The sequence below is a fragment of the Ornithodoros turicata genome, chromosome 2, assembly GCF_037126465.1.
Source record: "Ornithodoros turicata isolate Travis chromosome 2, ASM3712646v1, whole genome shotgun sequence".
Lineage (NCBI taxonomy): Eukaryota > Metazoa > Arthropoda > Arachnida > Ixodida > Argasidae > Ornithodoros > Ornithodoros turicata.
Window position 1 is genome coordinate 74,377,756 of NC_088202.1, and position 27,500 is coordinate 74,405,255.

At 47.8% G+C, this 27,500-nt stretch overlaps 2 protein-coding genes across 4 annotated transcripts in view; one reads left to right on the forward strand and one right to left on the reverse strand.

The window, feature by feature from the left end:
- Positions 1-259: 259 nt before the first annotated feature.
- On the reverse strand, positions 260-25,939 carry LOC135383719 (uncharacterized). The gene is made up of 3 exons (XM_064613068.1): positions 25,785-25,939; positions 19,743-19,820; positions 260-2,827 (listed from the first exon to the last, which is right to left on the reverse strand). The coding sequence occupies exons 2-3, from the start codon at positions 19,816-19,818 to the stop codon at positions 279-281; spliced, it is 2,625 nt and encodes an 874-aa protein (XP_064469138.1). The 5' UTR covers positions 19,819-19,820; positions 25,785-25,939; the 3' UTR covers positions 260-278.
- The window catches only part of LOC135383720 (gamma-aminobutyric acid receptor subunit pi-like), a 110,681-nt gene continuing 91,794 nt past the window's right edge, over positions 8,614-27,500 (forward strand). For all 3 annotated transcript variants that reach the window (XM_064613069.1, XM_064613071.1, XM_064613072.1), the window contains exon 1: positions 8,614-8,791. In XM_064613069.1, coding sequence (XP_064469139.1) covers positions 8,629-8,791 — 163 coding nt within the window. In that variant the 5' untranslated portion in view covers positions 8,614-8,628. The remainder of the gene's footprint in view (positions 8,792-27,500) is intronic.

The following is a 27,500-nucleotide window of genomic DNA, read 5'->3' on the forward strand; positions in this document are numbered from 1 at the left end:
CCACACTTCGTGAAGGTGGATTTCACGTTTACCGGTTGCGAGGTCGAAATAGCAAGCAGCGAGTGTCCTGCGCTGCAGGAATGTCAGAGACATGCAAGACCTGAGATAGGAGTGCTACCTGAAGAAAGTGCTATGTGTGGAAAATAAAACTGGTGCATAACTCAACCTCAACAGCTGCGCTCAAATTTCGCATTAGCGGCTATCTTAATAGTCCAGTGATTTTTTTTCTTGCATATTATTTTGTCACACAAAGTACAGGGTGCACATACCGCATTTATTCATGTCCTCATATCCAACGTCGTTTTAATGACCATGACGTTATCTGTAATGAACTCGTGAATTTGACCCACAGCCAGAAATGCCGAGTACCCGCACGCATTCTGATTGTGCGCTGTCTTTGGTCTATTGAAGGCCTCCGAAGGACAGCGAGCGTTTCGAGGGTCTACCATTTTGGTCAGTTCCCTTTCAGTGTGTGTCGGGTGCACTAAAGTAAGCAGGAGAACATGCCGGAACGGCCACTTCAAAACAACGTCGTGCTTCCCTTTCCACAGAGTGAAATAAATGCCTAACACATGCTGGTCATCATTGCTGGCCAGCGTTTGCAAAGACGCAGTTACTGGGTTGAGTACCACGCTCACTCGCAGCGCGTAGCCTTGCTGGTTCGTGTAGAACAAAGGACTTTCTAGCTTTGAAAGCTGTTTCGTTTTCAGCAGCTGAACTTTCTCGTAGGCGTGGTCAATCGCCCAGAGGTATTCCGTGGCTAACGTTCCGTTACGAAGTGTAATTGAAGCTATTTCAGTAGCGTACTCCTTGAGGTACGTTCGGAAGCGTACACGAAGCGTTCCATCCTTTACGTAGCGTCCGTTACGCAGCGCACTATGGCTGATCATGCGGCTCTCGCCGCAGCTCCAATCTGCAAGGTCATGCGTTGGTTTCTTGAGGGCAATATCAGGACAACCATCTTCTCCAGATGTTGCTTCTGTCACTTTGACGAGGTCAGCCTTAGCCCCTGATTGGTCAACGAGTACGAGTTCGTACTTTTGTCTGAATGGCCACTCAAGAACGTTGTCGTACGCTCCACGAATAAGCACGACGTAAAGGCCTACATAGCCTTGAGCCTTCTCAGGGTATAGCCGTAGCATCACCCTATAACCACTGTTAGACAAGTAAAATTTGTCACTGTCAAAGTATTGCAAACTGCTATGTTTCGCCTGCATTATCTTGGCAAACACATTCCGGACAAGCCAGTCGTATTCGGCCACAACTGCGTCGTCTCTGAACACCAGCCTGGCTATGTTTGGAGGTGGGATCTCTTTCATGTACACCAGGGCCTTGACCAGCAAGTCACCATACCTAATGTACTTTCGAGAATAAACTTGATCGTAAGATATTGTAGTGGCTGAACCACAAGCGTCGTTCCTGCCGTACGGTCTCCAGAACGAACCAGTGCACGCTTCGTTGCGGATATAAGGATTATTTGGATCCACCGACACGACGATGTCATTGCCGTAACCTCCGTGTTGTTGGTCAATCACCAAGAGATCGAACCTCTTCACAAAAGGCCATTGAAGAAATACGTCGTAATCCCCTTCTAGTAAGGTCAGATAGAGCCCTATGCTGCCGTTCGAACTGTTCTGAAATTTGAGTTGCATCTGCATTAGATATCCCTGATGCCCGGTGTAGAATCGCTCGCTGAGGAGATTTGATGGTCTGCCAGACTTCGCGAGAGCCATTTTCCTTTCGATATTAGGCACCTTCCAAGTGTATTCCGCTACAATATGCTGATCTTTAACAGAAACCGATGCAAAGTTAGGCATCTGCTCCAGTATTGCAGTGAATCGTACAATGATCTTTCCATCCTTCTTGAAATTCTTTTTCTGCAGGGCATCAAACGACACGAGCCTTCGGAAGCCACACGGCATGTTAGGATGAAATAGAGGCTTTGTAAACGCATTCAGGTTACATATTCCAGATGTAGGATCGATAAGGCCCTTCCGGTCTGACGTCAAATAGCCACGAGACTGATCCACGATGGACAACTCGAAATTGTACGTCAGCGGCCACTCCAACGAGTCGTCGAACTCGCCAGGGACAAGTATAGCAAAAAGTCCCAAGTACTCGTCTTCTGGATGGAACGTTAGCTGCAATATCATGAGGTAACTTTCGGAGTTGATATAGAAGAGCTCGCTGGTTAGGGAGTGCAGCTCCTGCCTTCTTGCTTGCACTAGCTTTGAGTCAATGTCTTCAACTGTCCAAAGAAATTCCGAGACAAGCTGATGCCCTCGAATGTAAGATTTTGCTCGTTTCGGTATCGCGCCTTTGTCTTCCAGAAATATAGTGAGGCGAACGAGAAGCTTATCATTTGAGATGAACTTGGGCAGCGCGTCATGGGCAACCAGGTATGCTTTACCGCAACCGTCGCTGTCACTTTTCCTTTCTGTCGGTCTTTGGAATTGCTTGCGCAGTCTGCATATTGCTGTCATTGGGTTCATCGAAACGTGGGCATCTCCGTCTGATGCATTTTGCGAAACGACCGTGAGGTTGAACTTGTATTGGAAGGGCCATTCTAAGGCGTCGTCGAATTTTCCCTGGATAAGCGTAAACCAGACTCCCAGATACGGCACTCCCGTGTTCGGATTCACTCGGCCAAGGGAAAGGCTCAGCCGGACTTTGTATCCAGGTTTGCCGGTGTAGAATTCGGGTCCTCCTAGGTTGTGCCCCAGGGTGAGGAAGGATTTATGGATCAGGGCGTGCGCATCGGGTACTGTCCATTCGAACTGGGAGATGACGGTGTGGTTGCTGATCTCCTTCACTTGGGCGTACAGGTCTGCGTGAAAGAAAGGAAGCAGAATCAGAAGATTGCGATCGTAACAGATGCCTTCATTAGGGAGACTCGCATGCACTGGCAACAAAAGATTCTTGCTGTCTGCCGAGACGTGGGACTGTGTCAGTGGTAGAAGCACGCACTGATACTTAGAATAGTACATGGGTCGGACTAAAAACCGGACTTCTTCGACGAAAATACATACGCTAAATATGAAGTGTCTGGCAACGCTGCAAAAGGTTGCGTTGTGTTGCATCACTCTCTCGGGGCACATCGCGCAGTTGGTTCTGAGACAGTATAATTGAGGCGCATTATTGATTTATATGAATAAAACTATAGAGCAAAGTGTTTCCACAACAACGAGAGGGAACCCCACGAGTGCGCTCAAAGGAAATCCATGAAGGCCGCTGCGACAAGCAGAACTAGCAGATGCTCTCAAAATTCAGCTCCCACGCCTGCATGTTGAACAGTGTCTGGTCAGAACTCACGACAAATCCCTGAACCTGCCCGGCGTTATGTCCTCCTTTTTCTGTGTAGTGAAAATTAGGGAGTAATTTTAGGTTCTCAGACCCGCCAGCTCTTCAGTGAAATGGGGAGCAATCTGCTTTAGGATAACAAGGTAGCAGTACGGACCACGCTTCAGCACCTCGTGTCAGCAAACTTCCCTAGCAATGTCATAGCACAAAAACATATGGGATTGGTCGAGGATATGTATCTCAGTTATGTTGCCTTGTATTGTTATCAATTGCACATCTTTCCCATGCTCTCTCCGCGTGGTCATAGCGATGAGTAAGATAAACGTTTCCATCAGGGAATTGTAACTGTGCACAAACAGTGCGAGGGTAAGAGGTCCACTTCGATGTTCGACGCTGACACACCTCGCACACGCTACACGCAGACCGACGTCGCAAGGACGGGGCGCACTTTTGTTGTAACATATCAAAAAAGACGAACCGATACAAAACACATAGACAGAAATACACGGGCTAACAAAATAACATTGTACAATCCGGGACAGACCAACTCCTGCAAGTCAACTCCGCCCACAAATCTCAAGACGTCTCTGTGTGTGTGTGTCCTCAGGTATGCGCATAACGCCTCCAAGTCACAACGCAGTGCGCACGGTTGCTTCAAACTGTTGCTTGTACACTGATCATGTTGCCAAGGCACCCGTCAGAGACGACGTATTCAGAGCACATTTGCACGCGCTTAAACCAAACACGTAAAATATTCGTGCTAACAAAACATGTGGACCGGCTTTCCCGACAGCGTGGCATCGCCCACCTTCTCGTAGTTCTCGTATGTCCCACTCTCAATGTGCGGACTACATTCTCCGCTGGCGGACGTACACCTGTGTGCCTGCAGCTCTGAGTGCAGCCCATAGAGTTAATATAGGAGCACTCAAGAGAACGGACTTGGCGCGCCGTGTATGTGATTCTCCTATCCCCGAGTGTGACCGCCCGTGCGCAGCCATCCGTTGATCACGGACAATGTTAGTGGACGAATTTCTGCCCCCTAACCACAGCGGAGCTGCTCCGTTTGTTACCAACCCTGGGCAGTCGCGTGGGACAACAAACGGCGAGACGGGCCGATCGAGGCATGGAGGTAAGAAACTAAGGAGAGGGCTATAAGATCGGAGGGCCGTGGGACCCCTCTAGCGGTCGCTCCTGGCAATACCACGCCCATCTAGTTGCCCGGTCACGTGATCCCCACATGTTTCGGCGTTATGGCGGTCTGCTCGGAGGATTGGAAGTTTAGCAAACCTCATCTCCAGCAAACGTCTTACCTTCAAGGAGTCCATTCGCACAATACTTTGAAGGTTATGGGTTGTTTCAACATTTGCCGCGTGATAAATCACAACAAAAGTTGAGCAAAACAGAAGAGAAGCTAGGCAATCTCACGATGACGTACGTACGTCTTCTAGCGATTTGTGATCCATTGCTTCCACTCTGAGATGATCTATCTTGTGTTTCAACGGGTGTGATAACTTCTAAGATGTTATGAAAGCGGAAACAAGTTATTCGGCCGCAGCTCGTCTCTGTATTCAGGTAAGATACGCCGCGGACATGGAGGACGCCATGTTTTATGACGTCTTGCCGTGACGTTTATGGGTCACGTGTGTGGGCAACTAACCACAATGCCATGCGCGGGTCACAGCACGCTCGCTTGCATTGGGAGAGGCGCTTAGGGCATCTCCTTAGTTTCTTACCTCCATGGATCGAGGGAACGACGTCCAGCGAAGGAAGCGAGGCAACCGTACGTACGACCCTTTTGGGTGCGTGTGGAATTGAGTAATGTATCGTTATAATTGAGTAATTGTAATAGAGTAACGTTGTCATATCAAGTATGACTCATATCTTATCTGTGAGATCGTCTACGGCACCGCCAACCCTTCGCTTTCCGGCGACACGAATGAACATGTTTACCGCTTATGACGTGTTGAAGCAGCGTTTGTATGCTTCGCGAGCGAAATAAATAAATCGTAAAGAATATAGGCATGCATTTCCGAAGACAACAGTAATCGAAAGATGAATAAACACAGTTAACCGTCATCTTTATGCTGCTCCGCGAACCAAGAGGAACCGGAAATATGCAAAACCCAAACCACCCGCCATTCCTTGTTCTTGTCTGTCAAGTTTTGTGATAATAAAGTGACGTACGAACGAATGCACACAATCAAGTGATGTAGTGGAAAATATTCTCTGCTTATTTGTTTAACAAATGTATATGAGATGCGCAAATAGTACGAGGGGTGTTCAAGTCAAACCGTGACTTTTCATTTTTCGCAAAAGTAAAAAACTTACAGGCGAGAAATTAGTTTTATTTTTCAACGTAATCTCCAGCTGCACTAATGCACTTGTTCCAGCGTTTCAAGGGGGCTTGGATCCAGCAGCGTAGAAATCTTTACCGGCGCGTAGGAGCCATGATCGGACCGCATTCTTGACCTCGTCGTCGCAGCTGAAGTGGCGGCCCCCAAGGAATGCCTTCAGTGGCCCGAAGAGATGGAAATAGCTGGGGGCGAGGTCTGGACTGTAAGGGGGATGTGGCAGCAACTCCCAGTCAAGTTCCTGTAAGGTGCGTGTCGTGAAATGCGAGGTATGCGGGCGTGCATTGTCCTGTAGGAGGAGGACTCCTTTGGTGATGAGGCCCGTCCGCTTTTGCTTGAGCGCCTTATGCACATCCCTGAGAACCTGGCAGTAATATGCACAATTGATGGTGGTACCACTGGGCAGAAAATCAACATGAACAACGCCAGCCTTGTCCCAGAAAACCGTGGCCATGACCTTACCCGCAGACGGGGTGCTTCGGAACTTCTTGAGAGCTGGCGAGCCCGGATGCTTCCACTGTTTTGATGCGCGTTTAGACTCAGGAGTGAAATGGTGCACCCACGTTTCATCGCACGTGATAATCCGATCAAGGAACGGCTGTCCTTCAGTATCGAAACGGTACCTTAGCTCTTGGGAGATTTCCAGTCTTCTATGCCGGTCAAACACGGAGAGCTGTCTCGGGACCCAACGGGCACTAACTTTCCGAAACTGGAGGTGTTCATGAATGTAGTGTTCGACGTTCCCACAGAAAGGTCCGTCTTTCGAGCCAATTCGAGACATGTTATTCGTCGGTTCTTGAGGATCAGGCGCTCCACAAGTTGGATGTTCTCTGGAACTCTGACACTGGGCTTTGAGCCGCCCCGGTCGGGATCGTCCTGCACTGATGTACGGCCGTCTCGGAATCGTTTGCACTACTTAAACGCTTTGCTGCGGCTAAGTGTATCGTGGCCATATTGAGCCTGAAATCTTCTGTGAATTTCAGATGACTTTACGCCTTCATTCACGAGAAACTTCATAACAATTCGCTGTTCGATGTGCGCGCTCACCTCGTTGTCGGCTATCTTGTCCAGCACGTGTCTTCTGTTTTGCACAAACTTTGAACCACCACGTGGTGAACGCGGAGGCCTGTCGCGTATGAAAATGACGAAAAAGAAGTAGCGCGAGCCTTTTGTACACTCAGGAGACAGAAAGTCCCGGTTTGACTTGAACACCCCTCGTATAGCGAATTTCAATAACAAGCGACGAATTTAGGCAAGGGAGCACGTCAAGTTTATCGGGATGAAGCAACCAACGAAGGCAACGCCTTCCATGACCAACGTATGGCAACTCCCTTGTGGTAACGCTTCCTCGACAGAGTCCGCCTTTATATCTTTGGCATAGGCCAAAAGACGATGCTTTCCTTACAAACAAACAAACAAACAAACGATGCATTCGGACTGCTTGGCCATCGACGTTCACATGTGGATTGCCTGCGCCCGGTGGGAACAGGGCACCTCTTCCGCTTATCGTGTGTCCGCACACACCAAAAGGGAATGACCTCTGAAGAAAGGGGAGTCAAACAGTATACAGAATGCCACGGTGAGATGTGACCCATTTCCGGTGTGGTGCGAATACAGCACATGCCAAGGACAGAGGACGTTGACACTTCTCCGGATAAGCGAATCAGAATGACCTTTGTCCTGGAAGATCGTTCCCCGTACTTGCTGTCCGGATACGGATAATGAATCCCGGATAACCGAGGCAAAATCCAATGGTAGCAGGTTCGTTCCCGGTGATATAGTCCGGATAACAAGTTTTCCGGATATCTGAACTCCGGATAAGCGAGACATGACTGTAGCTGAAACGAAGAGCATGTCATTAAAAGAGAATCATTGTGTGACATACAAGGGGGTTCTCGTTTTGTCGCTGCAAGTAAACAGAAATCTTGGATACAAGAATGCCGTAGAGTGGTTGTTTTGTATGCTTCTCTGTCTATTCACGTATATACAGAGGGAACAAGTAAACGAACAAAAGTCGCGCGCAGTGAAAATGGAGTGGAAAGTAATTCAAGGATTATTGACAAGCTGCCTAGAGCGTCCGTTTTTATTGCCCATACGGAAGTGTGCGCTTGTCAAACTTTTGTAATTGTTCACTTCTTGAGTTCTCTCTCTAGGCGTAACACCCACACGTGCGAGACTGTTGAACTTGTAACCCCTTAAAGGGGCGGTTGCATCCAAAAACTAAAAAAAAAAAATCTATGGAACATATACCACTATGTTTGGCATTGGCCGACAACCTACTTGGCTACTTTTTCCTTCGACAGCTGTATATGCGGAGTTAAGCACTGGATAGCGTGCACCGTCGTGTCCAGATATCGCGGCGCGCAGAGTCACAGAAGGAGTACGCTGCGAAGGTGGCGTGATGCGATGTTGGATAACACGTGAAGTGTGGTGATGCAGGTGGCGGGAGTGGAAAGCACAGGACGCCAGACCTTTCGCTAGGATGGCTCCGCTGATGAAGGTTCTCAGTGCAGAACAGATTGCTGCAAGGAAGGTGCGGAATGCGGAAGGGCGAAAAGCTCACAGGGGCCAGATAAGCGAAGAAGCCAATGCTTGACTTGCAGTGGCGGAACGAGAAAGGAGAATTCAGAGGACCTTAGAAGAGAGGGCATAACAAGCACAGGCAGACCGGCAAAGAAGAACCTAAATGAGTGTCGAAGGCAATGCTTCGAAGGAAGGCAAGGCAAGAAGCGGAAAGAAAAAGAAGATCCAAAATGAGCGAAGAACAGAAAGAACTCAAACCAGCAGTATTGGAACGAGAAACAAGAAAGCGGATGTCTGAGCAATTTGAAGAAGAATCTGATAAGTTGATAAGTCGAAAGAAAAAACAGATGAATCTGTGAAACGTGTTTGTGTTCAGCGTCGGCAGAATGCGGATCCCCATTTCAAGCGTGCGTACCTGAACAACAAGTTTGGAGCCGTTTGCAGTGTGTGCAACATGCTTTGGTTCGAGAATGACGTGCGGCTGGTGACTGTAGCTATGGGGGACGTTCTGCAATCCACGTTCCCTGGGGAACATGTGCGAACGTGTACCACTTCTCTCTCGGGGCTATGGATACCGATACCCGGAGATGCCATCGCACTTGCCAATGCTGAACCGAGTAAATGAGCGACTCATTTCGCCGCGCATTCCGTCTATATTCATGTCTGTGGGGGACTTCAACATCAGTGCAATGAGTAATGAGGGTCAACATTTCAGACACTGGCTTGGCGAAAAAATTGACTTTAGTGTTGTCTCTTCAATCACACAATCAGCATGCAGGACGGGCCCTTGTATCGATTACGTTCTGGCCCGAAACGTGGACACCACTCTCACCATTACACCCGTGGCTACATACTCAGTGATGAGAAAGCGCGTTCGTCTAATCAGCTGTTCTACCCCGGCTCCCTTCTCTTGCGTACTCATTCAGAAAAGATTGTATAAACATCTGAACAGGGTTCGAGTTGCAATGCATTTCTAAGAGATAATTTCTAAGAGGTAATTTCGAAATATCAATATATAGGTTATGAACTCTCAAACAGAGCGAAAGAATCGTGTCAAAAATGTTGCCCACAGTGCATAGCGACACAGCTGCCGCTGTATTTAAACTACGAGTGCCAAAGGTTGCACAGCTATTTCGAATTTTTTTCTTTCATCCGAAAAGCGCTCCGATATTAAATGAACGAATTTTGAACATCCGCAGCCGAGGAGGCTCCGGCGACAACGAGATCAGCATGACGTCACTCACTGGCAGGAGGAGTGAGAGGGGTGAAAGAAAGGAGAAAGGCGCCGTCCAGACACCCCCACCGGCGCGGCATTCTTTTTCTCAAGGGTGGCATTCGGCATTCTTTTTCTTCGTGCTCTGATTGGTAGTGTAGGGAATGACATTCTCAACTTTTTCCAGACAGGGAATTCCGGCATACTCTCAACATCCGGCGCCTGGTCTTGGCATATATTCAAGTAAATAACAGTCAAACTGCGCCAGTATTTCACGAGGAATAAAATTCAAGGGGGAATAAAATGACACCATAATTTCGAAATTCGACTGATGCGACAGCCCCTTTAAAAAGGCACTAACGTGCGAAATTTTTCCGGAAATTAAGGGTCCCGTTGCCTTGACAGAAATACAAAAGAAGCGGGATTCAACTATCGTTGCGTCGCTCGTGACCTATGAGCGAAAAACGAAAAAACAAAAACGCAATGCACGTTTTCACTCTTCCTCTCTTTCCCAAGAAGAGGGAGAGGCCTCGGATCGGTCTCCTCTCCACATACGAAATGATTGGACAAACCGTTAGCGAAGACCAATGAGAGTGTGCTCCGCACTGTCGCCCTTCTTGAGAAGCAGAGGGAGAGAGTAAGCGGAAATTGCGTGTTATTGTCAGACAGATTACGAAGGGCGCTCGGGAAGAATCCTGTTTCTTTTGTGTTGGTCGTCACTAGGTAACGGCATTTTCCATTCCACGAGAAGAAATTTTTGCACTTTCGTGTCCTTTTAATGTCCAACAGATTATACCACACAAATATTGCCCAGCTCCCGTGGCGCAGTGGTTACGATGACCGCTTTCCACGACGAGACTGGGAGGTGACGCTGGTTCGTGGGTTATCCGGCAGGCTTTCCAGACGAATGCAGGCACAGTTCCTCCTGAAGTCGGCCCAGGACGCATACTAACCCTGTCCGTCATACGTCCGTGTCTGTACGCCGCTCATAGCCACAGCCGCCTCGCGGCGCTAACGTGGAACTTAAAAAAGAAACACAAGTACTGAATGCGCGAATTCTACTTGTCGAACTGTACCTCATGTAGAGGGCGCTATTTAACGCTGTGTTTACGAAATACTGTTGTTCGCTGACGCATGTATCATTTGAAATTTTCTAATGCATTCAGTTAATTTTCGTGAGTGATCTTGGAGTGCAGATATTCTGGTAAGCAAACGGCCACATGACTCTGTTTGTGTCCAGGTAATGTTGTCACAGATTAACAATTGAGCTCTTAAAGGGGTTGCGACAGGTCATCCCAGGTTACCCCAGCTAAACATAAAAGACGGTTCTTTGCACGAATCTTGACCTGCATTGAAAGTTTCACAGCGAAGCGGGTAATCGAAGAGGCAAAAATCGTCCGCTCGTTGGTGGTAACCAAGGTCGTGCTGAAGACTGGGAGGTGGTGGGTTCGAATCCTACCGCCGGCTGTGCTGTCTGAGGTTTTCCCTGGGTTTTCCGAAGACTTTCCAGACGAATGTCGGCACAGTTCCCCCTGAAGTCGGCCCAGGACGCATACTAACCCCCTATCCCCCACTCCTTCCTGCTATCCTCTCTCCGTCTGTCCACATCTGTACGTCGCTCATAGCCACAGTTGCTTCGCGGCGCTAACACCCAATCAAAAAAAAAAAAAAAAAGAAGAGGCAAAAATGGCAGCCGCCAATACCGAAACTCATGCGGCTCTGACACCACAGGCTCTGCCGCCGCCAGTGAGGCAGCGCACGAGAAGTCACGTGCTTACGGCTGCCATTAGCAACTATGGGCCCCCTGACGTCTGCGCTTGCCCGGGAATGAGTTGGAGGGCTTCTATATCGCTAAGGACGACAAGTAGATGAATCATTCTTTTTTCCTCAGTATTTTTGCATGCAATGCAATGCGCCCACGAGCCACTTGTATGAAAGTGTCCCGACCCGTTTAAAAACCATTGGGAAAGCGGTCGCGCTTATGACGGGAATATCAAAACACCGTGGCTGCTAGTAAAAAAAAAAAACAAATTTTTTTCAACAACAGATTTTAGTTAATATTTTAGAACAAACTAATTTCTTTCTTGTCTTTTGTGTCTGTGTAGTTCTTTCTTTCGCTCCGAATAATACCGGTATAGCATAAATGCCATAAAAGTCGTTTACACGACTTGAACTTTTAATGCGTTAGCATTAGCAGTGTCAAAATGAAAAAAAAGCTGTATGTGTGTGTGGTGTGTATGAGAGGGTGAAGCCTCACCTCAGGTATAAGTGGACATGTAAAGGGTGTATAAGGGCTAAATATAAATTGAGGTAAATGATTTGAAATTGAAGTAGTTGAAGGTGATTAAGAGTAAGAGGTAAGAGCAATTAAAGGTATTTAGAGGTAATTAAAGCAAGAAAGTTGAGTTTAAAGGTAATGAACGTAAGGTATATGCGTTTATGTGTTATAGACCTGTTCCCGAGAAACGTCATCATGACATCGGTAGACAGACCGAAACAATCGGAAGGGGAGGGCTGAGCTCCACGAATGGGCACTTGTTCGCTGCCTCCTATTGAAAGAAAAGTAGGACCGTAGGTCGCGTCCCTTTCACGGATCATCGTAATCCCCTCAAGACAGTGGCTTTTGGGCGCGACCTTGAACGCCCCTGCCGCTGTACCAAATTGGTGGCGCTGTCGAACACTATGACGTCATTTGTTTACAAACAGGGAGAGGTCTATTAAGCGACAGGTTAGATGAAATTAAAGATTATCGATGGTAGCCGCAGGTTACCGGAGGTAATTAAATGTAAGTAAAGGTAATTAACGTCAATTAAAGGGAAATTGGGAGTAACTAAAAAGAATTAAATGATATTCAAGATTACCTCAGGTAACCTGCGGTTACCTACGGTAATTAAAGGGTAATTGAAAGTAATTGAGGCTAATTAAAGGTTAATTAAATGGACTTACATATAGCAATTGAAAATGTCGAACAGGAAGTCAAGTATGGACCGGAGGTGGACAACTGGAAGTCAAGTTTGACCAGAAGTGGAGAATCGGAACTCGAGTATGGACCGGAAAAGGCGCTTAAGGCTAACGCATTTTATTCTTGGTTTCTTTTACCCCAATGGTGGCACATGAATGTGAATCTTCACGCAAACATTACACTAAAACGAGCAACGTGTCTGTGATGGCTGTCAGCGACAATCAACTGTGTGCGGTGATAAGCGCTGCGATACTCCCCGAAGTCCGCTGGAGATGATTGACAATGATTTGAGAAGGTCAGGGACTTATGCGTAAAGACCTCTCCTTTCGCGGATTCAAGTCGGGTTATTTAATTTGGTGCGTGTTAATGCTCGAAAATTTTTTAAATGAAGTGGCATATCAATCATTTGTCACCTAACATGGTTAGAATAATAATAATTCGGGGCTTTACGCCGCGAGACAACAGTGAAACATAATTACGCGTGGTGGATAGTGTTTAATCATATATCCTGGTCTTTATTCAATACAACCCGAACAAAAAAGTGGGTGTCTCTCGGTATGTTATTTTCTTCATTCTGTGCTGGGTAGCTTATTGGTTGGGTTTCGGAGGAAGCCTCGTCGTCGGTTCTCCAACTCTGTGGTGCGATGTTGTGGTTGCCACAACTTCCGTAAGTGCTGCCTCTTCATAGAAATCTCATAATAACTAGAAACCAAGCCAGCGAAGGGGGGGGGGGGGAGGGCATATCAACATGTGAGCCGCCATAATCGATACGGTAGGCCTGTTGCGAACGGTGTCTCCTACGAGTTCCATGCGCCGTTCTTTCGTGTCGCAGCAGGAGGTTTAAACCGTACGATACTCGTTCGGCACGTAATTCGAGCGCACAGGCCATGGCAGACAAAACAAACACACTTCGCACACGGCATGGCGCACGGAGGCCAGCGGAAGCGGAAGCAACTTGCATTGGATTGGATACCATTGCACCGAACGCACCTGGTCTTCACACGTGGAAAGGCTGCGGCCGAATCCAGAATATCGATCATGGCCAACACCACCTAGATAGACAAAGCCTGTGTACTCGTCGACGTGACGTAACAACTAAGGGTCAGCCAATCAGGATCGTTTTGTCAACGGCGGTAGCCAACCACGGACGTGCTTTCAGCGGTCGTAGCCATGGAGACGAACCGCCGTCGTCTGCGAACAGTGATTGAACGTCCCCGCGTTCTGAATGGGAAATCTTTCAAATACAGCGCAAACGGTTCCATATCTTTCTCAAGACGGATTTTCTGGAAAGCGTGTTGCACTTTTTGTCTACAGGTTCCATGTTAGCTACAATACTTTGCGAGTTCCTGAATTCGCAGAACGACGACACGCAGTAGCAGACGAATTCTGACTTTATATGTCCACGTAGCCAAGAAGGGAGAGAAGGCAATAAGCAGGCCTTCTGTATCTAGGTGGCGCTGTCACGGCGCCCCCCCGAACTTGGACATTGGTAGAGGGTCTTGCCTCCGTACAACTCCTTTGCTGTCCCCCACCTGTACGGGCCTAATTTTCAGGCCCGTGCCCTGCCCAGGCCCCGCTGCTACGGCCCGCACCCGGCACGGACCCGACGTCTTCTATAGATTTCCAGTCCGGCCCGAGCCCGACTCCGCCGGCCCGGGCCCAGCCCGTACCCGACCCTTTCCATGCTCAGGCCCGGTCCCAGCCCGCCTCTCCTCTATGTGTTCTCGAGGCTCGCAGGCGTACTTAGATTTTCTAAAGAGCACAATTGGTACTGTGATGTTACACGTAAGGTTTGTCAGCGCAGTCTGGTGACATGTTGCACATGCCGCAGGGTAGGAATGCGGATAATTTGGACCACCTGGGGTTCTTTTGAGGTGCGCTATGCTCTGGTCTCTGCTCTGGTCTCCCTTCAAATCCGCGTATTGAAAGAGCACAGCGCAGTGAGGAAAAGGACGCAGCTAATTGGTGGAGAGTGAGGAGGTACGCTCTCTGTTTTACAGGCTGCGTTTCTCTGCCGGCAAGCCGCTGTGTGCTTGGTGCTTGCTTGCTTGGGAATGCAGCGCGCAGTGTCGCGTGGGCGATATGTATGTACCTTGCGGATCTAGAGATACTCAATTCCGCTCTATTGCGCATGCACCGGTGTTATTCCTCCTTCTCGAACTCTCACGCGAACAAAATACGTCAGAACACCTAACCTAACTGACCCTCGCGCCGGACTCTCACGCGAACGAAATATGTCCCAACACCTAACCTACATGACCCTTGTGCTCAGCGCGCCCGCCACACCAAACGTCCCCAAATGTGTCTGAGTGCACGTGTGAAATCCAGACCCATTACACGAAATAAGCATGATCACATATAAAAAAGTGATAGTTCTCAGATGAGAGCACTATGATACACCATACCCAATGGAAAAAAAAAAGTGACATTAAAATTCAGCTGTCCAGTCTCGCCAAATATATTCGCGTACATGCCCGACCATGGTCGGCGTTGTCAAGCCCGTACCCGGCCCGGACCCGGTGGCTGAAACCCGAGCCCGGCCCAGGCCCGCATAAAAGCGCAAAGCCCGGCCCGGCCCGCGGGCCGAGCCGGGCTCGGGCTTTCGGGTAAGCCCGGGCCTGTGCAGTGCTCTACGCCTGTATTCCAGCTTTTATTCTAGCCTCTCTCCTTATGAGCTCAAGTTGCCTCTTAGTGCACTGTGAGAGCCGACTTTTTCGGAGCTCTACCCGGCCCGGGGCGTGTAGAGAAATGGCCCGTGGGGGGCCGAGAACTTCCTCGTTCTTTTTTTTTTTTTTTGTCCAGGCACGTAAGATATCGGCCCGGCACCTTTATGGCGCCAGCCTTGTTGCGCCCCATGGTTTAGTTTCTCGTTGTAAAAATTTGTAACCTGTCAGTAAAGATCTGCGCTCCATGTTGCTGAAACGGAGGAAAGGAACAGCTGAGAAGAGAAAAGAGGTACCATATATAGCTGGAGGGCTCTCAGTATGACGTATATACCAGCACTCTAATTAGCGCCGGTAGGAACACTGAAATGACTGAATATGTAAAAGACGCACCGCTCAGGTCGAGTATTTCTTGCGTAGGTGCTGAAACGTACATATTTGATTTGTATTTGTAGGAAGGAGGCGATAATGCGATAATGATAATTCGTGGCTTTGCGTCGCGAGACAACTGAGAATGTGATGGCTGGTGGTCCGCTATGATATGTAATTGTTGGCGGTGATGGTCTGCCTTACCTGCTTGAACTGGCACTGCCGGGTTCACGGGACGTGTCGGACTGCCCGCCCAGAGCACACAGCATGAAAGAGGGCCGGCTTGTCCTGTGGACCTGGCATGGGACAGCGCCAGTTGAGGGCTCTAGTGCCCGCCCCCAAGTTTTCGATGCCTCTCTCGCTGCTGTTCAATGCTCCTTTACGGTTCTATATCTCGTCACGAAATATCACGTGGTCTACGCGTAAAATGAAGGAGGTACTTTGGCGCAAGGATATTGCACAAACTAACAGCAACAGTTTCCAATCTCTCAGTTGTCTCGTGACGTAAATCCCCAATTATTATTATTAGTTTCCAATTTACCTTCGGTCTCGGTGATATTTTGGTAACTACCCTCTTTTTTCTGTTGTCTTCAGGTATTTATCTTTACGATTACCGAAATGACCGGAATTAACGTAAATTGGCTCCACAGCTCATAGTTTCTTCTCCATATTTTTCTTTCTTTTCCAATCCATTCCAATCCAATCCAGCTCATAGTTTCCTTCGCGTGACTATCATGCAACGTTCTGTGGTAGCAATTAGCGATAAAGGCCCTAGCCCCCTGTGGTGCCCTATTCCCCTTTTTCAGATAATAAAATACCGCTTCTGCTGTCATGAACGAATGGGCGAACAGCGTTCATTGCCTGTTAGGCTGCCCGGCAAATAACTGGATTCACCACTCAAGAATTGTCGGTGTCAAACGACGCTGTCCCTCCGGCGTCGATTTTCTCGTTGCCCTTGCTCAGGCTCTTTCCATCATGGAGTCTATCCATCAGCTTGCCTGCTTCTATGATATTTGATCTGAGGCACAACCACATCCGCCGCGGCTACCCCTCCACCACTGTGTTTTGCGGTTGCCAAAGCCCATGTAACGAAGGAGAGTCGGATATTATGCTAAGACCTTGTCGGAGTCGGATATGAGAAAGCGTTACTCATACAGGAGAGTTCTTTCGTGTTGCTGTCTACTTCGAGCATCAGACGTAGTTGCGAGACAGCCACATGAGAAGATAGTTTCCAGAAAATTTACGTATTGCTCGTTTTGTCAATGGCACATATTTTTCGCTCAGGTGAACTTACATATTTTTACGACTTGCGATCAGCTGCGCGCTAATTTGCGCCCAATCGGTATATGCATTTGGAGGGACGCTTGCAAGGTGTACCGTGTGTACCCTCTTCGTAGACATCAAACTGTTGTACTTTACAGGCACGTGTACATTTACCGGTGCTACGACTACGGCAGTTCCCACTTGTCCTTGAATACCCTGGAATTCGAAACTGGTGTTTTCAAGGTCTGGAAAACTCTGGAATTCTCAACAGTCCTTGAAAACTCTTGATTTTGTATGTTTTTTTTTTATTCTCGCGGAGCTGCAGTGCAAATTCCGTCTATCTGGTGGTCTGGGCTATAGTTTCGAAACCACAGGAGTTAGCACTCATTGCAATAGTACTCCGTAGCGAAAGCCAGAAGTGCAGGAAATGAACGGCGCCCTTTGTTGTATTCGTCAGCCTTCTTTCCTTTCTATCCCATGATGTTGGAAGATAGTGCTGGTCGTGTCTTATTTCTTCCGTGTCGCAATTGCGACGTCTTATAGCGTGAATGTTCACTACCAACGAGGCGAGTCCCTCGCCATTCTTGGCGGGGGGAGGAGGAGGAGGTGGCGTAGAGAGAAAACGGGGAGGTCTGCCTGTCCAAACCGACGGCAAGTTTCACCCGCTGGGAAAGGGGAGGGGTGAGGGGGAAGTCAAAGAGAAAGGGTGAGAGAGGTGGAGATGGTGGGAAGCATGGAGGAAGAGGCCAGGGTGGAAGCAAGGGCTTAGTGGCGGCGGTTGGCGGCGAAGTGGGCTTGGAGCTGCAGGCAGGCCTTTTGCAGTTAGTCAAAACCTAGTTTGAGCTCCTTTGGCATGGGCTTGTCAGGGCGGAAAGTCAATATGGCGTTCCCGGTCCTGATGGTCGTTCTGGCTCCGTCTCTTCCTTGCCGGTTGATCTTTGGCATTCGGGAGTCCTCAATGGCGTTTGTGAACGGATCACTATAGCGCAGTTTCCTTGTATTCTGTCATGTCATACATGTATATTTTTGTGAAATATTAAAGGAAAATAACGATCGAGCCGGGTCCTTAAAGGAACTGATGGGGGGAAGGGGATATACATTTATTCAAAGGAAAGGGAAATGGCAAACCTGTAGAAGCTGTATGTTTTCCTGGAAGCTTGTAACTTGAGTGCTTCATATACGTAACAGCTCTGCTGTATATTGAACATCTTTTCAGCACGGCGAATTTCAAAGATTTCTGCGCCAAGCACAGCTTGCGGACTGCAGACGCGCCAACCCTGAGGCGACTCGCGCGCCATCCATTGAAAACGCGAGCAACTAAGTAAGCCATTTAGGCGAGGTCATGGTGGTTCTCGCGAGTGCAGTGCTCGTGTCATAGACGAATGTGCACGGTTTGTGCATTCCGGAACACAAGAACGTAAACCAGACGTTTGTATAAATCGCCTGGATGCGAGGTTTTGCAAACCGCAGCGATACAGCATTGTTGTACGTATCGCCGTTACAAGTAACGCCGTTACAGTAATCGATACTTTTTCGGTATCGGAGTGCGTATCGCGATACTTTCTTAAGTCGGTATCGGAAAAGTATTTCCGTTACAAATTTATGGTAACGCGATCTCTGTATCGTTACCGATACCGATACTTCTTAGTGCCCCACCCTCTCTTCACCGACCACATTTCTCGCTCTTATTCATTGTCAGCGGTCCGCCTAGCTCTCGACAAGAAGCTTGTGGACACGCCTACGTGCTCCGTAACCGGAATTATGGAATTATACCAAACACGTGTTCACCGTTTTTTTTTTTTTTTTGAAACTGGAGGAAATAATCACTATGTGTTCAACAAAAGAGTTGAGGTCAACGAACAGTGGTCAAGACTTTGACAGTGCGCTCTGGATTCCACTGATAAGCTGCCGTGTTGCACTACTGAGTAACGCTCACAAATGCTGTGGCATTGTTAACTTCGGATAGGATTCCTTAGTCATTGGACTCCATGGTATGTGTGGGCCTGACACTAACGTAAATGTCACACTGCCTCTGTCAGCAGCCGGAGAGACCACGGCTTGCAAGGATGGCAAAAGACGATTTCAAGAACAAGCTATTGATAAAAGTCAAGCATACGCTTCCGAGCTACATATGAAATATGCTGTCTTTTCACTGCAAAACTGTTCACGTAAGCATTATTTCTATGTTGCGTCATCCCCGTATTTCAAACTAAAGTATCGCCCAAAGTATCGCGTTACTTTTTTTAGTAACGGTAGCGGTACTCCGTTACTTTAAAAAAGAAGTATCTATATCGGTATTTCGACACTTTTTACTCAAGTAAGAGTATCGGTATCGCGATACCATATTTCGGTAACTGGTACAACACTGCGATACAGTGAGCAGGAAGACACACAGACCCGGAGAGAGAGAAAGGCCAACAGATACGCGCATCCCACAGATATTTCTCACACGCACGGAGCTCACACTTTACAACCGTAACAGTTTAAACCGAACTTCTCAAGAGCTGAAAGATGAAAGTCACCGAAAAGGTTAGCCAGCTGTAGGACTCGAACCCTTCTGTGATTGTCCCTTCTATGTTGTTCCAGCCTCAGAACATCAGTTGTCTCATGTTCTCAAGAGCTGCCGTTGTTCTTCGAAACAGGTCTAATGGTACTTAGTAACCTGTCTCAAACGCGTTACGGAGTACTTCAGTATCACGTGATTTCTGTCCGCCAATACGGGACCGACTCCAACTTTGTCCTCGGCGAACGTTGAGGGTCGCCACCTTTCAGTTTCTAGAAATGTTCAAAATGAGTTTGTGCGAAAAAGTACGAATAACTGAGAGGTGATGTCTTGTGTGATTACTTGATAGGTGATGAGTTGTGTGACTTCGATGATGACACATCCAAGTTCTACATGATGGCATCTTGAAACGTTGTTGTTATATTTCACTTTGCAGTTCTTGTAAAGACCATTGAATTCTGGTATTGCGATTCCAAAATTGAGTGGGAACCATGCTACGGAGCTTTAGATTGACGCCCGTGACAATCCAAAAGAGGTGTATAGGGCCCGTACAGCAGTGCTTAACTATGCGTGACTAAAATTCCTACCGACGTACCTTGAGCTCCAGCCTGCCGGAAGAGCATAAGACAGCATAATGTGGTGGCCCATAACCTTGCTTTCCTCAATGCCATTCCTGCAGTAGCAAAAACATGGGGATTAGCGACAGATGAATCTGGACCTGCTGTAGGTGAACTTTCGGTACAGATACACAGGCACTTTAGGGTGACCGCCTTCACCGCCTTCCTCAGACAGTCTACAGCCGGTGCTGGGATTCAAACCCGTGTCACCTTCCAGCCTCGGCGTGGAAAGCGGTTAACCTAACCACTGCTCCACGCCGAGACTGGAAGGTGACACGGGTTCGAATCCCGGCAGCGGCTGTATATACTGTCTGAGGTTTTCCCTAGGTTTTCCGGCAGGCTTTCCAGACGAATGTTGGCACGGTTCGCCCGGAAGTCGGCCCAGGGCACATACTAACTTCCCTGTACACCACTCCTTCCTACTATCCTCTCTCCATCTGTCCACGTCTGTACGACGCTCATAGCCATAGTTGCTTCGCGGCGCTAACACGGAATTTAAAACAAGCTGTGTATAATATCTTTGTGTTTCTTCCACGCTGAAAAAAAAAAGTATTTCACCTTTATTCTTGAGCCTCGGACGCGTCAACTAGTTTTTAACTATGAACTCTTTCTGTTTATGTTGTTTCCTTCACGGAGTAGTGTCGTGTTGAGCACCAAGTAAGCGATCACAAAAAAGGGTCACATCACCGAGCAACATCGGGCTATGAAGGAAGCGTTTCCTTGCGTTCGAACCCACTTGCACAATATTGCTTGCTCTTCATCTGCGGATCAGCTATAAGGTGACAGGCTAACGAATTCCTTCATGTCATAAGCTTAAAACAAATGAGAAGTGTGCGAACCATCTGGTATACTATAGAAAGGGGCAACATTTCCTAGATCCTCAGGAATACACAACCAGCACACTAAACGAAGTGGACGACGCAGGTCTCACTCTTGTCTTGAGCCGTCCACTTCGTTCAGTGTGCATGATGCCCCTTTCTCATAAGCTTACGGTTGGCATATAAAATGTTCGCATAACCCCACAAGGCAGATGTCACGTTACTTCTCTAATGCCGTGGTCAAAGAAGAATCATTTTTATATAGCCAACAGCACGAGTCATTTGTCGTTTCGTGGGTGTGTACATCCACGAAACCACAAAAGAGTCGCAAAAGAAAAGCAATGTCTTTGCAATGGCTCTCAATTTCAAAGGGTGGTAGCGCTTTACTAAGCTTGCGTGCACGCATGCCATTTCTCCACCAGAACTTGCACGGAATACCCTGTCTTCTTACGAAACTATGCTATGAGGCTAGTAAATCATGATGCAACCTGAAGAACATGGTTGTACTTAGTGTCTGCCATATAATTCTTCGAAACTGTCGGCAAATTACTCCAATCACGCGACACGACGTACCCATAATTGATGCGCTTACAAAACTTTCTCTCATTGATGTAACATCATATACCCGCCCTGCTTTTATGATGTACTTCTCCCTACAAGCGCATCCGGGGCGGGCGTTTCATTTTGCAGTAATGGCATCATAAACTGGTTCCACCAATTTCTCGGACTCGGGGAAAGTTGTACTTGTGCGGAGGTCAAAGCCATAACGGAAGGTTGCGTCGGCTAGCACTTACGAGAGCAGTGTTTCTATTGCAGACAGCGCTGGGGGTCACCTCCTCGAGGAGGCACAAAGGAAGCAACATGGTCACGAGATTCGCAAAGTAGGAAACTGCATCGGTCAATGGCGTGCACAAAACGTGCCACTCTCAGGACAGTATACGGATCCCTGCTATTCGGGCCATTTAATTATGAAATCCCATTACATACGAGAGCGACGAACTACGGAACTGGTTTCGAGCAGATGGTTGAATTATATTGGTTTTCCACAAGTGGACAGTTGTCCGTACACGGGGAGCATGTTGAAATTCTTTTAGAGGTGGATATGCCCCTAAAGTGAAGTACGCTTTCAACATGTTTTGCTTCTAGTTTTGATGGCACTGTCTTGAGGGAAAATCAATGTTGTAGCTGCACAGCGGCGCTACCAGAAGCACCGTTACCATACCACAACTTTTTCCAGTAACGGAGTAGCCGTCACGCAGCATATCAAATTGGTAGTGGAAAAATATTTCTGCCACAATTTTAGGAAGGGTAGGTCCTTTTCTTTGCTACTACTATCCGCTCCTTTTCATAAAATGAGAAACGTGGGGGCACAGAAGAAAGAAAAAAGAAAGGCGAAACACCGGCGAAGTAGATTTTTTTCTTCTGGTTCCTTTTATTTACATGACATACAACTACACATGTCTGGCGATCCTCGTGAATTTCAATTATACTCCCATATAAGCCCCGTCGGATACAACGAGATGTATTCTTTTTTTTTTTTTGCGAATATTTCAGAATCAATCTAATTGTGTTTTTCCTCCTTTGTAGTCTCTTTCTTTTCTGTGCGTTTTCTCGCCTTTCTTTCAGTGCACATTTGCGAAACACAAACAGGTATAAGATACTGCATGACACGGACTATGAAGCTAGTGTTCGTTGTGAATGAATGGGAAAGCGACTACGAGCGCGCTGATGGCTACTGATGGCACATTTCAGATTTTGTTACCAAACTGTATTGTTCGGGCAGGCTGTATATACAGGGTGTCCCAGAAAACGTGTCATTGAATTATAATAAAAAAACTACACCAGCTTGAGTCATGCGGTCAATGGCGTTTGTTCTTACTGGGTTTTTGCCACCTCCTCATGTGAATGTTGTGTAACGTAAGTTTAATTATGTAAATTTTTGCGAGCTTAAGTCGGATATTTGCCCAGTAAAGGTCACTTTTTTACCCCACCAATGTGAAGAGCGTGTCTAATTTAGTCAAATTAATGATAATTGACAGGGATATTCAGGAGCTATCCCATCGGAAAAAATAGCCGAACATCGTGCTCTACGGAGCTCGCGCAGAATAGCGCACGATGAGTTTTTCAGCGCAATCTTTGTCAGTCCGACGAAAGGAGGTTGGAAACCCAGCCCTCCCAGACATAGCAGAAAGAGATCACACAGGCACAGCTTATCACGTCCGACTTTCGCTGGGATAATTATTTCCCTCTCCCAATTTTAGGAACTGTTACTTTTTCTACTATCACTCTGTGGGCTGGCTTCGGAACCTCCTTTCGTCGCACTGGAGCGATTGCGCTCAAAAAGTCATCGCGCGCTATGGTGCAGTGCTCCGAAAAGCATAATATTCGGCTATTTTTTCCGATGGGATAGCTCGTGAATATCACTGTCAATTATCATGAATTTGAGTGAATTCGGCACGCTCTTCATATTGGTAGGATAAAAAAGTGACCTTTACTTGGGAAATTTCCGAGTTCAGTTCGCAAATATTTACATAATCAAACTTGGAGTACATGACATTCACATTAGGAGGTGGCAAAAACCTAATAAGAACAAATACCGTTAACCGCATAGTTCTAGGTGGCGTAGTTTTTTTATGATAATTCAATGACACGTTTTCTGGGACACCCTGGTATATACAGTCTTGTCTCGATTTTCCGGACACCTCGGGAGTCGTCCCTTTTCGTCCGGATAACGAATTTCCGGATAACCGGGTCAAGCAAACTTCAGTGTAAACCTGGAAAATTTGGTTGACCTCTTTGTAGCTAAACAAAAGAAAACAAGGAAAAGATGGCTACTTCAAAAATTCGTGCGAAGTGAGCTGCTTGAAATTAGTAGGCACGCGTATGACGGAATTTTGGTCCCAACCACAGCACCCGCTGCGTCACCCTGCTGTTTTAAGAAGGGTAGTGTCTCAGAAAGTTGGTGCACATGTTTTTGCCTTTTTGCAAATGCCTTCGGCATAGGCCAAAAAGACGGGCGATGCTTTCGGACGTTCACACGTGGATTTCTTTCGCCCGGTGGGTATCAAAACGGAGTGACCTCTGAAGAAAAGGGAGTCAAAGAGTACAGAAGGCCCCCGTGAGATATGACCCTTTTCCGGAACAATGCGAACACAGCACATGCCAGGGACAGAGGACATTGGCTCTTTTCCGGATAAGCCAATCAGAATGACCTAGGTCCTGGAAGATTGTTCCCTGTACTTGCTGTCCGGATACGGATAACGAATTCCGGATAACAGAGACAAAATTCAATGGTAGCAGGTTCGTTCCAGTAATGTAGTCCGGATAACGAGATTTCCGGATATCTGAACTCCGGATAAGCGAGACATGACTGTATCTACACGTACGTGGTACAGTGAAGCCTGCCATTACGGACGTCTCTCCTGGACAGACAGTCTTCTACTACGGAAAATTGGATTTATCCCGGCAAGCTTCAATACTCTTGCCTGAATACCTCTCGTGTACGAGCATCTTTCTCCAGCGGACAAAAACGGTGGTCCCGTGGTCCCGTCCGTACTACAGAGGTTTCGCTGTATAAGTTCGAGGAGGAACAGGGGAAAGTATATCGGAAACGCGCAAGATAACATCCCCTTAGTCATGGCACTCCAAAGGTACTGCTTGTGCGACATACTATCTGAAATACACAGCTGGCGGTTTATCCTGTCTGAAGCCACCGCCAGATGCTGCAAGATGGTTTCTTTCGACTAATAAAGTCATACGGCATACTGCCCCCCCCCCCCCCCCCCCCCCCACAAACACAATAACGATACGGCTCCTTGAACAGCGGCCAAGCAAACACGCGCTGCTGTACCTTTCAATTAAAATTTCAGACAAGTGTCTGGCAAGCAGTACTACCGGCTTTGCTTTAACTTTTTTGTGGCGTATAAGGAGAAACATTTCTGGTTAGATGAAATAATGTTAGCTAATGTAGTTAGCCGAATGCGGTCAAATTGTACCCTCTCACATGAAGTACGTAACGCCTACGTGAGAGGATGTGTGTATATTCTTCGGGATCCCAGAGCACCTCGTAATCTACAGTAGTCAGAGTGTACCTGCATGAAATTCAAATAGCCGAGGAAAAGGAGCAATATGTGCCGGCGTTGTGTCGTCCCTAGCTGGAACTGATCTCGGGGGGGGGGTCTATTTATATTGTCAGGCAAAGTCAGCCAGAAAGGACGGCTTGCTATTCCTTATTAAGCAATTCCTTTGTGGGTATTTCTGGGATAGCTAGTGTAAGGCGATGTGGGGTCAGCGGTTTTCCGCCGTCCCACCCACGATGTCACTGGCTGCCGAGGGGACCGGTATCACGCAGGTTGTAGAGAAGCGCCGCGATTCATCTCGGCTAATTCTCGGTACTTGCATTGTGCGGGGATTCCCATGGAGGATGAAGGGCGTCGCGCAACCTTACGCTTGGTTATGAGGTGACGTCTGGTTTTGCGTTTAGGATTGGTGTGACGTTACCACACCACACCCCTGCGCATACTGGGCTCTTCGTTCCGTTTTTGCTTTTATGCAAGCCACTGGACTCCTCGAAGAGCTCTAAACAGAACTCCGACCTGTCTCGCTTCGCGTTCACCATAATTCATCCGCTCTCATATTAACCTCTGTGAAGTGGGGTAGGGTCCTGTGGCTGCCACGGGGAAACATCCCATATCATCATCACTTATCCTTCTTTTATTGTTGTGATGTTACCAGTATTGAATCAGGTATATAACTAATATCCTCGAATGAGAGATACGGTAGCCGGCCTGCACAAAGTTAATTAGGAACACTACCTTCTGATCGTACAATTAGCTTTGGTAGAAAGCTTTCGTGATTATCGGACATGCGAGAGCACAAGAGGATTATGCTTGGTGCATACATAACGTGGGCATTGTGTCCGTGGTGCTGAGTCAATAGGACGAACGAACAAACGTACGACGTGTCTCAACCCCAAACTCAGGGATATGCAGCCAACATCATGACATCCGTCTCTTTTTGTGAGAAATTAAACACGCCCTGCGCGCTTTCGAGCCCTAGAAATTGACCCTAGCGGAGATTCTACACAACTTAGGCGCACGAAGCTGATAATACTCGGAAGCTCTACATCACTGATGCGACACATTAGCGGTACAGCTACAGACAAGCTTCTTCTCTTGTAAATAACACACATCTGAGACCCACCTGGTCACGCGACGAAGGAATGGGAAGCGTAATACGACGACTTGTATTCAGGTACGCAGTCCCGGCTTCCTCGTGGTCGACCGCACGTGGGAGCCGAGGAAGCGGCCACTACTGGACACGTCTTCTCCGCCGCTGCTTCCGAGCAGTTCTTCATGCTTCTACTGTTGCGTGAGGTAATAACAGGGTCATAAGTTACGGCCGTCAGAGAAACGTTTCAGGAGCAAGGAGAAAAACGCTTTTGAACAGGTTGTTTCCTGCCCCTCAATGTGTTCATCCCGCGACGAGAGAGTAGCCCCACTGACACTTCCTGGTCGGCCTCGACACCGCCTCAACGCTTCTTATCCTCGAGATCCTTATTGGTTTTTATAACTCGCCCTCGCTTCGAAGCTGCATTACAAGAACGTTATGCCATGAATCTGGAGTACGATGAACCCTATGTCTGGCAACCGTGATCGGTTGCAACCGTACGTGGTACGTGTAGCAGGACGGTTCGTTATAACGGGATTGGGGTCAATATTTTTGCGGTTATCTTATCGAGTATACACCAATGTTCCTACGAGCCTGATTATATTTCGTCTCATATGTTCGACAATACTCTTGTAACACACCTGAGATACAGGTAAAATATGTCTCTGGGAAAGGGCACCTGTGTACACTCGAACCACACGCGGCTGCCAGACATTAGTATTTCTTTCTAGTAACTTTTCTTCGTCATGTGAGGATAATGGATAAGCGCGGTTTTGTTTCGTCCACTTGATTTCGTTGTTTAGTTAGAAAAAGTGCGTACGAAGAACAGATTTCGAACCGGTCGAAATCTCAATTTGATTCTCTCAATTTCTACCTTTCGCCACCAAACGTCGAGCCCATGTAAACGAGGGGAACCAGCGGCATGGGCGAGCGGGTTAAGGATCGTTAAGGCCGCTCGTTGGTGGTAGCCAAGGTCGTGCTGAAGACTGGGAGGTGGTGGGTTCGAATCCTACCTCCGGCTGTGCTGTCTGAGGTTTTCCCTGGGTTTTCCGAAGACTTTCCAGACGAATGTCGGCACAGTTCCCACTGAAGTCGGCCCAGGACGCATACTAACCCCCCTTGTCCCCTACTCCTTCCTGCGGTCCTCTCTCCATCTCTCCACATCTGTACGCCGCTCATAGCCACAGTTGCTTCGCGGAGCTAACACGGAATAAAAAAAAATGAGCGGAAGGGTTTCTAGAGCACACAGAGTAAAACGTCCGGATACCGTTCGTGCATACAACAGGGGCGGTGTCGGATGCCTTCTTGTCATTCAACAGACAACTGCGCGCTAGTGTTAGTTGAACTCCCGAAGTGCTCAAAGTTTGTGAACACTCGACACCTTCCTGCCACAGTGCGGTTCATTGAAGATGAGCATCAAATGACTGCATCGGACCTTTTGTGATCGACACAGACACGTGGTTGCGATGTCTAGACTGCAAGGTGTGTGTGTGTGTGGGGGGGGGGGGGCGTGTATGAATAGAGGAGTCCTCCTAGGCGCTTCCAATTACCTTTATTCACCGAATCGTTCTTTCACTGAATTATCCTATTTCTATTACTGAAGAGGACGGTTTGCCAATGCCATCCGCGACATACATCGCCGTCGCCGCTTTTACATGAAAAAAGCCCTTTGAAAGCAGCGAGACATACATTAGCGCCCGGTCTGCTGTGGAGTGTATCGATGACGATGGACATAAGTGTAATGGTACG